Source organism: Monodelphis domestica, chromosome 3 (assembly GCF_027887165.1).
Source record: "Monodelphis domestica isolate mMonDom1 chromosome 3, mMonDom1.pri, whole genome shotgun sequence".
NCBI lineage: Eukaryota > Metazoa > Chordata > Mammalia > Didelphimorphia > Didelphidae > Monodelphis > Monodelphis domestica.
Window position 1 is genome coordinate 177,719,646 of NC_077229.1, and position 13,929 is coordinate 177,733,574.

The 13,929-nt window shown below is 38.5% G+C and overlaps 1 protein-coding gene across 3 annotated transcripts; it reads left to right on the top strand.

Annotated features, from left to right (window-relative positions):
- The first annotated feature begins 13 nt into the window (after positions 1-13).
- CCNE2 (cyclin E2) lies at positions 14-13,747 on the top strand. Of its 3 annotated transcripts, none has more exons than XM_007488130.3 (12): positions 14-320; positions 1,550-1,589; positions 1,682-1,778; positions 1,869-1,925; positions 2,953-3,104; positions 5,929-6,064; positions 7,785-7,931; positions 9,621-9,716; positions 10,625-10,759; positions 11,601-11,712; positions 12,831-12,988; positions 13,511-13,747. In XM_007488130.3, the coding sequence occupies exons 1-12, from the start codon at positions 14-16 to the stop codon at positions 13,622-13,624; spliced, it is 1,551 nt and encodes a 516-aa protein (XP_007488192.2). In that variant the 3' UTR covers positions 13,625-13,747. The 3 variants fall into 3 exon arrangements, with proteins under 3 accessions (XP_007488192.2, XP_001368893.1, XP_056679286.1); XM_001368856.5 differs by lacking the exon at positions 14-320 and adding an exon at positions 523-553; XM_056823308.1 differs by lacking the exon at positions 14-320 and adding an exon at positions 740-762.
- The last annotated feature ends 182 nt before the right edge of the window (positions 13,748-13,929 follow it).

The following is a 13,929-nucleotide window of genomic DNA, read 5'->3' on the forward strand; positions in this document are numbered from 1 at the left end:
TGCTGCCGCCCGTATGGCCCCAGCGTCTCACCTCCTGGGTTTGACGGGTGTCCCCTCTTCGACCAGCATACCCACTTCTTCCCCTTACTCTGTGGACCCTCCTTACAGTTGCCACACCCTCGGGTCAGGCCGCGTCCTCGCGGGCCAAGAGGCGGGAGGAGAGTCCTGGCGGGAGATGCCGGGGCCGGAGAGGAGGAATGAAAAAGGAGGCTCCGCCTCAGCTCCTCAGCTCACCCCAGAAACTCTGGTCTGGCCTTGGCAACCCGCGTCTACCGTCGCCCTTCGTGAAGGGGAAGAGGACCGGGCGAGGCGGGAGCCAGGTGGGGCTCGCGCCGGTTGAGTTGGGGCTCGCGCCGGAGGACGCTCGCGCGCTGGGCGGGGCGGGCGGGGCTGGCGAGCGGCGCGGGCCGAGGCGGGGGAGGGGAGCAGGCGCTGTCCAGAGGTGTCAGTCTTAGGCGCATGCGTACGGGGCGGTGCTGGCCCCGAGGTATATATAGGGTTGGCGCCGGCGCCAGCTGAGAGCAGATCTGCATCGGGGCTGATGGTGGAGCAGGTAATGGGGGCTGGGGACCTGGGAAGCCCCGCTGGGCGGAGCTCATCCATTCTATCTGGTCTGGCCCCTTCCCGCCGGCGGGAGCTCGGGCCGGGGAAAGGAGACTCTGGAGGGTTCAGCCTGAGTGGGACAGCTGTGTGTCATGATCTTGGCGTCCCCCCAGGACCCTGTTGCCTGAGGGCGGGCTGGCTGAGCGCCGTGGAGAGCCCGTAAGAGCCGGGAGCCAAGAGGGTGTCAACTTAAGAGGGGATAGGGCCCCTTCCCTGCTTTAGGATCAGGATGGGGGAAGGGGCGGGCAGGGTGAGATTTGCCCCCTTTGGTCTGGGGAACCTCTTCTCGTTTGAAAATGCCCCATTCTTACTCCCCTCCTTCCCCAAGCAGGGGTTCGGGAGGGGGAAGTCTGGCCGCCCTCTCCCTGGCCGCGGGCGGGGAAGGAGGGAAGTGAGGAGGAAGAGTGGAGGCTAAAGGACACGACCTGACTCAGTTCCCTCCCTCTCCGGCTTCCCCGCCACTGCCGCTCTCCAAATTGGCGCGGAACCGGCTTCCCCAGCATTTTGGCTCTCCACCTTTCCCCCGCCCCCAGTCCTGATGCAGTTGGGCCAGGGTCCCAAGCGCCCCCTTCTAAAGAGCCAGGGGAGCATGGAGTTCAGGCTTCTGCCTCCAGGGAGGGACAGAGGGCCGAAGTGCTCATACCTCCCCACCGGCATGGGAGTGGGGGTCGTGCAGAGGCGAAATCTGACTGGGGTAATTTGCTTTGGGCCTCTCTGTGGGATGCTGCATATAGATATTTGACTTTTTGTCCCAGTGTGCATATTAGGAGTACTTCACTTGATGGTGGGTAAAAAAACAAAACATTGCTCATCTCCATAAATTTGGAAAGTCTAGAATGAATAGTGTAGGGCTAACCAAAATGACTGGCCATCTTCCCAGTTTACTTTGGTTTATGGAACACATATCTGAACATGTGGTTTACTGTTTTTCCCCTTCCTTCTCCAGAACTTTTGAAGAATCCAAAGAAAAAAATGTCAAGACGAAGGTAAAATTTTGTGTTGTCTATATCAGAGTTTGTCCAGTCACAGCAGATCTCTTTTTAAATTCTTTTCCCTTCTTTTTGTTCCCCGTTTGTAGTAGCCGTTTGCAAGCTAAACAGCAGCCCCAAACTAGTCAAACAGATTCTCCTCAGGAAACTCAATTCCTTCAAGCCAAAAAAAGGAAAACGACTCAGGTGAGTAGAGAAGCTCAGAAAGATAACAAGATCACTTGCTAATAGTGTTTTGGGACTTAAGTTTATCTTTGGTTGTTTCTTAATTTCTAGGATGTAAAGAAAAGAAAAGAGGAGACTGGAGCCAAGAGACAGCAATATGAAATTAGGGTAAGGCAAGACTGGGTGGAATAGGATGGATTGGTGAAAGCCTCTTAAGGGTAGATAGAGGTGGAAGTTTTCCAAGCAGTTGCTTCACAATAGAAAAGGTCCATGTGACATTTTTACCTTGAAATGCAGCCTAGAGGTTCAGCCTGGAGTCTGGGTGATTTAGGGTATATGAGCCTGTTACAACTGCAGGGTACAGAGTAAGTCAGTCTTCTAGCAGCTGGTTCCTCTTTATAAATCCCTCCCCCTTGGAGTGGCCTGGCTAGTCCAGGGCCCGCCTAATCCTTTCGGATATACTGCTCTTTGTTCACTTCTTGACTGTAAGAGTGTTCTGTTAACTACAACCTGGGTAGCCTGCTAGTGGGGTCCAACATCCAGAAGCCTAGTCTCTCTTACTGGAACCTTACTATCCATTCTCCTATCTATACATTGCCATGAAGGGGACCCTGGAGCCAAGCCTTTTACTACTTTTACTACTCTTCTCCCTTGAACCCATTCTTTTAGAAAATTTCCCTTAGTCCTTTTCAGTGTTTTTAGTTTCCCAATTTAAAAAGGCTAAAGTGATTCATGGGGCAGTTTTAAGTAAAACCTGAAACCTTTATTTTCAAAAGGCAACCATGTTGCTCTTTGGTGAGGAAAATGTAAATTTTTTGAAGTCTAGAAATTTGGTATTCTAAAACTATACATTTCCCATGCTCCCTCCCCCCACTACCTGTTTCCATTGAATTTAGCTCCGTGGTGACTCCATTTTCAACCCTTATTTTTTGCTTTAGGTTTTTACTAGTTGCAAAAATTTGGTCCTTTCGCCATATTTTGTTTATGTTCTTACAAACTAAATGTATAATTTGTATAACTTGTGTTAAATATTTGGTTGCTAAAAATCAAATTGCTATGTACTTACAATTGTTTTAAGAAAAAATTGTTTTTAGAATCACAAATTTTGTAAAAATTATCAAGACAGTAGCCATCTTTTACTATTGAATAAAATGTCATCAACAAGAAAACTAAAACTTTCTCTTTTTAATGATAGAATTGTTGGCCACCTGTGTTATCTGGGGGCATCACTCCTTGCATTATTATTGAAACCCCACACAAAGAAACTGTCACCAGTGACTTCTCCAGGTTTACTAACTACAGGTTTAAAAACCTTTTCATAAATCCTTCACCTCTGCCTGACCTAAGGTAAGTTGTTTTCAGTTTTTCTAAAATATATGGAAAACCCAAACTATAGCTGATTTAATTTAGTGTTGTGTCTGAATTATTATTTTGCTGCTTTCCTGAAAGGCCAACCTAAAACTTAAAGGCAAATATTCTTCAATTAAAACAATTGTATGTATATGTTTAAAAAATTACTCTGGGGGCAGCTGGGTAGTTCAGTGGATTAAGAGTCAGGCCGAGAGATGGGAGGTCCTAGGTTCAAATCTGGCCTCAGACACTTCCTAGCTGTGTGACCCTGGGCAAGTCACTTGACCCCCATTGCCTAGCCCTTACCACTCTTTTGCCTTGGAGCCAATACACAGTATTGACTCCAACACGGAAGGTAAGGGTTTAAAAAAAAAATTACTCTCATTATTTATTAATGCTTCCCAGTGGCATAAAAGATGTGATAATGAACTTAGAGTCAAGAACATTCACATTTCAATTCTGGCTAAGAAAATTGGTTATATGAATGATCCTAGGCAAGTCATAACTTCTCAGCCCTAATTTCTAAATCTGTTTAGGAGAGATTTTAAAAAGGGGCAGCTAAATGGCACAGTGCATAGAGACAGTAGGTCCTAAGTACAAATCTGACTTAGACACTTCCTAGCTGTGGTACCCTGGGCGTCACTTAACCCCAAATGCCTTGCCCTTACCACTCTTCTGCCCTGAAAAAAAATTAGAAAACCTGTAGCACTTATTTCAAAAGATTGTTATAAAAATCAAAAGCATGTAAAGAGATAAGAAAACTTTTAGAAGACTATTATTATTAGAATGAATACTGCAATTATGGCACTTTTAAGAGGTTCAAACTACTGTCAGGAATCAAAAATCCCCTTTGACTGTAAAAACATTCTAACTGAACCCATTATCTCTAGTTGCCTCTCTTCTGCTCTTCATACAGTTGTCAAAATAATCCAATACAATGGAGGCCTGACCTCCAAGTCTTATAATCATGTTGGTTCAATGTTCCAAATCCTTTATGGCTTCTTTAGTCAAAAGCATTTATTGCTTATTATGTGCCAGGCACTATGCCAAGTGCTGTGAAAATGAAGAAAGAGGGGGCAGCTGGGTGGCTCATTGGATTGAGAGCCAGGCTCAGAGATAGAAGGTCCTGGGTTCAAATCTGACCTCAAACACTTCATAGCTGTGTGACCCTGGCCAAGTCACTTGACCCCCATTGCCTAGACCTTACCACTCTTCTGCCTTAAGACCAATACACAGTATTGATTCCAAGACAGAAAGTAAGGCCCTTAAAAAAAGAGAAAAACCATGTTTCATCCTCAATAAACTCATTGTAATGAGAGAATTGCAAATTATAATTTAATGAGCTTGCAAGTAATTATGTACATGCAATATATAAGCAATGTATATCTAATGTAAATGGAAAATAATTTTAGAGGGAAAATATTAGCAGCTAAAGACCAGGAAAGGCTTCTTAAAGAAGGTGGGATTTGAAATGAGTTGAGGGATGCCAGAAAAACTGGGGAGCAGAAGGAGGGAAGCATTCAAGGAACCAGTGTTATTGGCTGATAGACTTAAGTGGAAGGGAGTTAAGTACAAGAGTAGAAAGGTGGGAAGGGACAAGGTTTTATAAGACTTAAGGACTATAGGATTTTATATTTGAGTTTAGGGGTAATAAGTCATTGGAGATTAAGTGGGGGCAGGTGATATAGTCACACTGGGACATGAGAAAAATCACTTTGGCAGTTGAGTGAAGGACAGACTGTACTGGGGAAGAGACTTGAAGCAAAGAAGCATAAGAAGATTAGTGCAATATAATATAGTGGAAGGGGGATAAGGGTAGCAGTTGCTGAAGTGTAGAAATAGGAATATTCTGCCCATGGGTTGGATAGGGATGAGTGTGAATGACTCTATGGATATGAGCCTTTGTGGAGCTTTTTGGATAACAATTTTTTAAGAATCCTTATTGGGGGGAGCTGGGTAGCTCAGTGGGTCAAGAGCCAGGCCTAGAGACAAGAGGCCTTCAAGATTCAAATCTGGCCTCAGACACTTCCTAGCTGTGTGACCCTGGGCAAGTCACTTAACCCCCATTGCCTAGTTCTTACCACTCTTCTGCCTTGGAGTCAATGCACAGTATTGATTCCAAGATGGAAGGTATGGGTTTAAAAAAAACCTTATTGTGGCATGCTGCTATGCAAGTTTCAGCCTCCTGGCTTATTTCAGATTACTTTCACATACTGTATATCTCTGTCAAACTTTTCTCAAACACTAAGCTTATATTTTTACCTTTTTAATGACATCTACCACGATGTACTTCCACACCCTTTCCTAAATACTCACATTTTCTCTGTCAAATCTTCCTGAAGCTATTTGGGTTCCTTCTCATCAGTTTATTTGTACTAATGTATACACATGTGGTGACTCCCTCTTAGTCTGTAAAATCTTTTTTTTAATTTTTTATTTTTTTAAAAACCCTTACTGTGTATTGGCTCCAAGGCAGAAAGAGTGGTAAGGGCTAGGCAATGGGGGTCAAGTGACTTGCCCAGGGTCACACAGCTGGGAAGTGTCTGAGGCCAGATTTGAACCTAGGACCTCCAGTCTCTAGGCCTGGCTCTCAATCCACTGAGCTACCCAGCTGCCCCCTAGTCTGTAAAATCTTAAAGGGTGGGAAGGAACTGTTTATTCATGTACCCGTAATTCCTATGCTGTGTGCAGGGTACCAGCCCATCCTATGCAGTTTGAATTTAAATGCAGAATAGCCATATACCTTAATAGATCCCTCAATAGAAACAAAGTACACTTTTGCCCAACAAATTCTACATAATATTCTTTTTCTCTCACATAGTTGGGGATGTTCTAAGGATGTCTGGTTTAATATGTTAAAAAAGGAGACCAAATATGTTCATGATAAACATTTTGAAATGCTACATTCTGACTTAGAACCACAGATGAGATCAATACTTCTAGACTGGCTTTTAGAGGTATGTCGTCAACTATTTTTTCTTCATTTCTAAAACTTGTCAAGTCAAATTGTCCCACGCTCATACACATGTCTTAAAGCAGAAATTAGGCTAGTGGTTTTTATAATAATCTAATATATTTACAATTGATGGCATGAATAAAATCTGAAACCAGCCCTTATGTCAACTGCCAGAGACTTAATTTAAGATAGCTGAACTAAAATGAAGCAAATATTTATGACTTGGTAGCTGTCACTTACCTACCTTGGGCTATAAGTTTATGTATCTGTGAAATGGAAATAATATTCTACTTCCTTTTATAAGGGTTCAATAAGGAAAATGTCTTAAATACCTTAAAGTGGTAAAGAAATGTGAGATTTTTTTCTGCACTATTAAGGAGCTAAGTTGCAGCTACATGACTAAACAGGGCCCTCAATTTCCTTAAATAAAAATGAAGTAACCAAAGAGGAAGACTTCAGATGCAATTTCTGCATCCCTAAACTGTGCCAAGGAATCCTGCCATACAATGTGTGGATGAGGGCTGAAGTCTGATTCAGCGACTCTTAAACCACTTAGGTCCAGAGTTGTGAGGTTCCTTGAAAAGGGTAGACTAGTCTCTGGACAAAAAAGGGCAGAATAGCTAGAGTTCTGAAAATCCTTGAAGGGTAGAGCAACGATGTTTTTTGGTTTAGTTTTTTTTAAACCCTTCTGGATTTCATGTAAGAACACACTATGAAAATATCCCTTTGACCTTGCCCCTCAACACCCAAGCAATCCCTTCTCCCTCTCCAGCAAGACAAAAATTGTAAGTCTATCCATATTAGCATAATCACTTTAGTTTTGAGAGCCACTTGTACAGTTAAGCAATAGTTGACTATGACCAGCATACCCCATAAAATACCAGAGGGGAGTAAAAGAAAAATCTTTGAAACAAATCTACTGCTCAGCAGAGGTGATAGACTATAGATACAGAATGAGACATACATTTTCAGACATGAACTGATTAGTTTTGAGAGTTCTCTTAGGGAAGAAGTCTAAAAGAAAGGGGAACGTTGTGGACATAATAACCAGCAATTGCCTGAGGTGTCCCTTAGAAACTCCAAAATCTGTAGATCAGAGGACTAGTGGTGGTACAAACTGCTTCATTTCTGCCAACCTAAATCTTCACAGGGACCTCACTAAAGATGCTTAAAGGCCTTTCCCTAGCAGCAGTTTTAACCTTGTGTAATAGACTTTTGGCAGTCTAGTGAAGCATATGCACTCCATGGAAGAATGTTTTTAAATGAATAAAATACAGTTTTATAAAGAAAATCAGTTGTGCTGAAGTACTAGTTTTTTTCCCCCCATCCAAGTTCATAGATCCCCCAAATCTATCCATAGACCCAGGATAAGAACTCACACTCCAAGTACTTATAAGACTACATTATATCAGTGGCTCACAAGGGCTCATATGACTGGTCCCCTTTTTCTGTCATATTTGTGACAACTGTTGGAGGGAGCTGACTAAAATATTCATAACTTTCTATAGAGTATATGGAAGTAAAATTGGACTTTTAAGTAGTTTTGCAAATTGTCACCTCTTCTTGGTGATCTGGACAAAAGAATAAATCGACCCATTCTAGCAGCAACTAACAACTTTTAAATTTTTACCTTGGGCAATTTTTAAAAATTAAGTCTAGAATTTGTTTTTAATTTGCTTTTTGAAGAAAGGATAACTTAAAATGTTTTAATTCTTTTTTAGGTATGTGAAGTGTACACACTTCACAGGGAAACATTTTATCTTGCTCAAGATTTTTTTGATAGATTTATGTTGACACAAAAGGATATAAACAAAAATATGCTTCAGCTTATTGGTATTACCTCATTATTCATTGCTGCAAAACTTGAGGTAAGTGATGATTTCTAAAATATGTTTTTAATGGAAGAACCAGCTAATACTTTTCATTTCAATTTTTAAACACCATGTACTTGAACAAAATATTAAATGTTTTTGTACTTTTTAGCACACCTTTGCTTTGGAAAGTTCATAGTGATTTTGCATCAATGCATTTGTCCCCATCATAACTTTAGAGAAATAGAAATTTTAGATGCAACAAGCTAACTGTTACAGAAATGGCACTGTTGTTAGAAATATCACTGTTGTTAGAAAATGTCTTAATAGTAAATTTTTCATCATTACTAAATTGTGCCCAGTGTACATTTTATAATGCTTTTCAAACTTATCTTCCATTACTAGACTATTTTAGAGTGTTGTATCCTGCCTACCCTTTCTGTGAAAGTTGTTCTTCAAAAAAACAAGGCTATGTGCCAGACTGTAACTGGCTTTCCTTTCCTTGATTATCACCAACTCAGAGTAGTGACTTCCTCTCAAGGTTTCCCTCTTTTTTTTTTTTTGTTGGCAACCAATTTCTTCTTATTGTTAGAATAACAATTGTCCAAAGTGACTTTATTCTTCAAAAGATGTAGGGAAGCAAATTATCTCAAAGACTAATGAAGAATTGAGCAATTCTGCTTTTATTAGGAGCTCCAAATGATTTTTTAAAAGTTTTTAACTCTCTCATTACCATACTATATTGTATTTCATTCATCTCCTAGATGATGGTAGCATTACTTCACTCTAGCATATTCCCACTACAATTAATCTTAACCCTATTGTTCACCACCCTCTGGTTAGTTGATCTGCTAATGAACATAATATATGATGACATTTTAGCATTTGTTAAATATTCCTTTTGAATTTGAATTTGAATTCTTTCAGAGCCATATCCCATCACTGACATCCCATTGAAAGTGTAGTATTTGTGAAGATCCTTATGTTTAGATATCTAGTTCACCATATTGCCCTTATATTTTACATCTGCATGAAATCATAAGGTCATAAGTACTGGCCCCCTGCTTAGATATTGTTTCATTTTTAATACTGTTACTTTCCCCTGAGTAATATAACATGTTGTTATTATGTGGTTTATGTCTTAACTGCAATTTAATCACAATATGAACTAGTGCCAAGATTATCTTTACAAATTACACTTCTGTCTACCCCATTACTCCTGGAACTAGGAACAATTGCTTCCATCTGAATTTAGCATCCTAAATGATTTGGTCTCAAACCTTTAACCCTGGGACATTGCCTTTACATAATAAAGTATGTATCTTATCATAGTTCAGCATGCTGGATTCCAGGATGTATTCTCAAAATCTTGCCTTTTGCTCATGCTATTCATTCCTTCTCAATAAAGCACGGGGTTTACTTAAAACCCAAGTCTCTTGCTAAACTACTTTTTCCTTCTCCAAGATCTAAACTCCCAGATCATTCCTCAGACATAGTTACATGAATATTTTTCCATGGAGTTACTTATATCTTAACTCTCATCACTGCATTAAATACAAAAATGATATGAAAGCAAGAATTACTTATTCATCTTAATATCTCTCCATCCACTTCCACCACCCATTCTGTAGGCCTTCAATAAATGTGAAGATTTATAAGGTTGATATAACTCAGTGCACAGTTGATACTTAAATGTTCTCTCACTATGAGATCTTATTTAAAACACAAAATTTCTTCTTTATAAAGGAAATCTATGCTCCTAAATTACAAGAATTTGCTTATGTTACTGATGGTGCTTGCAGTGAAGATGATATCCTAGGGATGGAACTCATTATATTAAAGGTAATTAAGATCAATTTTCATTATTTTTTCCTCCCAGAAAACCCCTTACCTTCCATCTAGAAATCAATACCAAGTACTGGTTCCAAGGTAGAAGAGAAGTCAAGGCTAGGCATTTGGGGTTAAGCTAGTTAGTGTCTGATATTTGTGTGAGTCTGTGTCTGAGATTTGAACACATTTCCCAGGCCAGGCTCTCTACCAATTTGAATCAGTCAATTATATTATTATGCTAGTTCATTTTCATAATCTAGCCCTGTTTGTTAATGACTTTTCTTTCACCTTGGATATCACACAGAACTGACCTGTTTATTAGATTGTAAATCTAAAGAAACCAAGAACTGTATTTAGTCTCAACTTTGTAAAGCAATGTAATGCATGTCAAACATGAATGAGTAATCGTTGACCACATAATGGCTAATTCAGAACTGTCATTAAGAGTATTTTAAATGGTGAGGCAAGTTAAATTAAAGTCAAGAAAAAAATGGAGAAGCGAGAAAAAGCAGCAGGATCTAGGAGTTTCAGTATAAATAGGACTAGGCAGTGGTTGTTTTGGCTATTTAAATTCTGATTTTCCAAAACCAGAGATGATAATAAATATTTCAAAGAATCCATAGATCAACACACTTTAGGCAACCTGGATGTCAGATAATAGAAACTTAACTTCTGTCAAGAAATCAACTTAAATAGATCTTTTTTACGTATTTTATATTTCTGTTTTTACAATATATTAGAGGGATTATAATGTGGAAAAACTTGAAATTATGGAAACCAACTTTCCCCCAGTTATTTACTAGGTAGTTTCCTCATCTTAAAAAGAAAGAAATTAACTAGATGATATATAATAGCCTTTTGAAAGACCCAATAATATGAATTCTTTGTTGTAACAAATAACTTTGAATTTCTGTTAACAGGCTTTAAAGTGGGAGCTGTGTCCAGTAACAGTTATTGCCTGGTTGAATGTCTTTCTCCAAGTCGATGCTCTAAAAGATGTTCCTAAAGTACTCCTACCTCAGTATTCCCAGGAAAAGTTTGTTCAAATAGCCCAGGTATTAAAAAAGTTTTTAATTGATTTATATCAGCATTATTACCTATGTTTTCTTTTTACCTTGAATACAATATAGTATAAATGGCTATGAAGTATGAGTAGATTCCACAAAGAAAAAAAACTCATTAGTTTTCCCTACTTAGGTTTCTAGAAGACATCAGAGATCATTGTGCTTGAACCAAAATAAAACTGCTTTTAAAACTCTCATAAACATATTTCCCCCCCAAAAGAACCAAATTACAGTGGAATACTTTTTGGAGTTAAAAGAGGGGAAAAAATCAAGTGAGCTAAAAAGCAATTAAGTAGCAACTCTGATTATATTCTGTTGAAATGTAACTCTTAACTTATAAACAAATTTATATGGCACTTCAACATCCTGTAAGATCTGTGACTTTTTGGGTATATGTAACTCCATATGCCCTACCACACTATACCTTAAAACAGTTTTCATTAGTTATGATGAGAACCTTGTAAAACACAGCTAGCCTAGTTTACTAGAAATAGTTTGCCACCACAATTGTACTTCTGTAGACTTTCCATATTGATAAGCCCTTCAAGAACATGCAACCATGCTTGCCAGCTTTGAGAGCCCAAGGTAATGTATAACATTACCTAAAGTTATATTCTTACTGAGATAAGATCTATTTTTTTAAAATTAGCTATGATATAAAGTCATATGTATACCACTCACTGACAAATACCAAATCCAAGTGCTTTGACAGGAGTACAAGGTTAGGAGGTAGGACATTTCTGCCAATTCTTGAAAAATACCGTTACAACATTCATAAGGATACATAATCTTCAGTTCCCAAAATGATAATTAGTTGTTTTTCCTTGGACAGCTCCTGGACCTGTGTATTCTCTCTATTGACTCATTAGAATTCCAGTATAGAATATTGGCAGCGGCGGCTTTATGCCATTTTACCTCCATTGAAGTTGTTAAGAAAGCGTCAGGTAAGATACTCTCCTACTTGATTTCTTGTTCATTTGCTACAGTAACTAATGCTACTAAATTTTAAAAATTTAACCTAAACTCTAATTGTTGAGGGACTATTTTTTAGTTCTTTTGACTTGAGTGGAATTTCCTAATCTTCTGATCATGAAATAATAAATTTAGAGCTTCTAGTCAGAAGGAGGAAATGAAGGCCTAAGAAATATAGCGACTTGTTCATGGTCACACAAAAGTAGAGATTTTTTTAAACTGGTATCTTAAACTCTAATTCTATGCATCCTTTTCCTGGATGCTGTTTCCTTTATTTTTACTTAAAAATCCACATATAAAAGAAAGTTTTAGGTTAAATGGAAAATCTATTCATTACGAATGGACTAAGTAAGCAGTCACTGGTTTACACTAAGATGTTTAACTGCTATAACACTCCTCTGTGTGTAGTTTTACTAGGAAGTGAATAAGAATTTATTGTTCTGAACAAGACACAGATATAAAAAGTTTATTTGTGTATTATACTGAAAACTTGGCTTGCTACTTGAAAACTATAGCCAGTTGTCTTTAGTTGGTTTTAACCCTAATTAGACTGAATCTTGACATGGTGGATGAAATTAGTGTATTATCTAGAACAGTGATGGGCAAACTTTTGAGCTTGGTGTGTCAAAATTCACCAAAAAAGCTGAGCATAACTCAGATGGTGTGTCACTTCGAGAAAAACCCCCATAATTTCACGATATTCGTCCTTCTCAGCATATGTGTCATCAAATGGCTATGTGTCAGTGCTGACACACGTCATAAATTCACCACCACGGATTTAGGATACAGAAAAAGATCAATAACCATTACTAAAATCTAAACATCAAATAAGCTACCTCTAAAGTCACTAAAAACCCAACTCATTTAGATACTGGCCTAAACGGGCAAGATTAATAAACAGCATCTTTTCTTTCCAAATCTTAAAAGTAAACTTCTTTTTAAAGTGAGATAAAGACATAAAACTTGGGGATCAAATAAAGAAGAGAAAAAATTTCTTATCTTAAATTCTAGAAGATGGAGGCAAAGCAAAATTTTAAAGACAAAAATGTTGATCTATATGTGAACTATACATTTTCCTTTTGCTCCACAGGTTTAGACTGGGACAACATTTCAGAATGTGTAGAATGGATGGTACCTTTTGCCAGAGTAGTGAAGGGTGGACCTCCGGTGAAACTGAAGATTTTTAAGAAGATTTCTGTAGAAGATAGACATAATATCCAGACACACACAAATTATTTGGCTATGCTGGTATGACTATTTTCTTTGGGATTTGAAAAGATAATAGTAATTTAAATTATTTTGGATGATGTATTAAACTAACAATACTGCTATTCATCTAGCTTTTTATCTTGGCACCACTGAAAATGAAAATTAATACTTTTGGACTACATTTTTTAATAAATTTGACATGGCTAGGGAAATAGGATGTTGAGCTAGTCAATGTACCACACTAATAATGTCATTATTTAAAAATAAATCTAATGATATACTTAATTTAATTTGACCTGCCTTCTATCCAGGGTATCTCAGGATTTTACAATTAATTATCATTATACAATTAATTATAAAAGCCAGCAAGGACAATTATGAACAGAAGGAATACTTGATACATTCTTGAAAGCTTTTAACAAGAGAGCTGAACATAAAAGCCAAGGAACTAGGGCTTGACCAAATAGAACTGTAATGGGCCAATGATTGAAACAGAAAATTTGACAATTCTATTGCTAAAAATGGTTTGTGTTGATAATACATCTTTGCATCTCTGTACAGGAGGAAGTCAATTATGTGTCAGCTTTCACAAAGGTGGGACAATTGTCACCAGTGTGCAACGGAGGCATCATGACACCACCGAAGAGCACAGAAAAATCCCCGGGAAAACACTAAAGGCAAAGTTGAACTGAGCTTGCTGAGTGGATTTGTTCTAACTTGGCAGTAGAATATTATATTCCTTTTGGAGTACTAAAAAAGCTAAAACAACTTTAGTAATAGTCCTAACCAATTCAGAAATTACACTGCCATGAACGAGTTAAAAGCCTCTACCCATTCAGAATTGGATAACCATAGTTCAGATCTTAGCCGTCAAAAAACAAAAAACAAAAAAAAAAAACAGCTGAACTAGTTTACAAATATTAGTATTTCATTCCCAGGGTGAGAACAGATCCAGGAACTATGTAGTCTAATTTTTACCT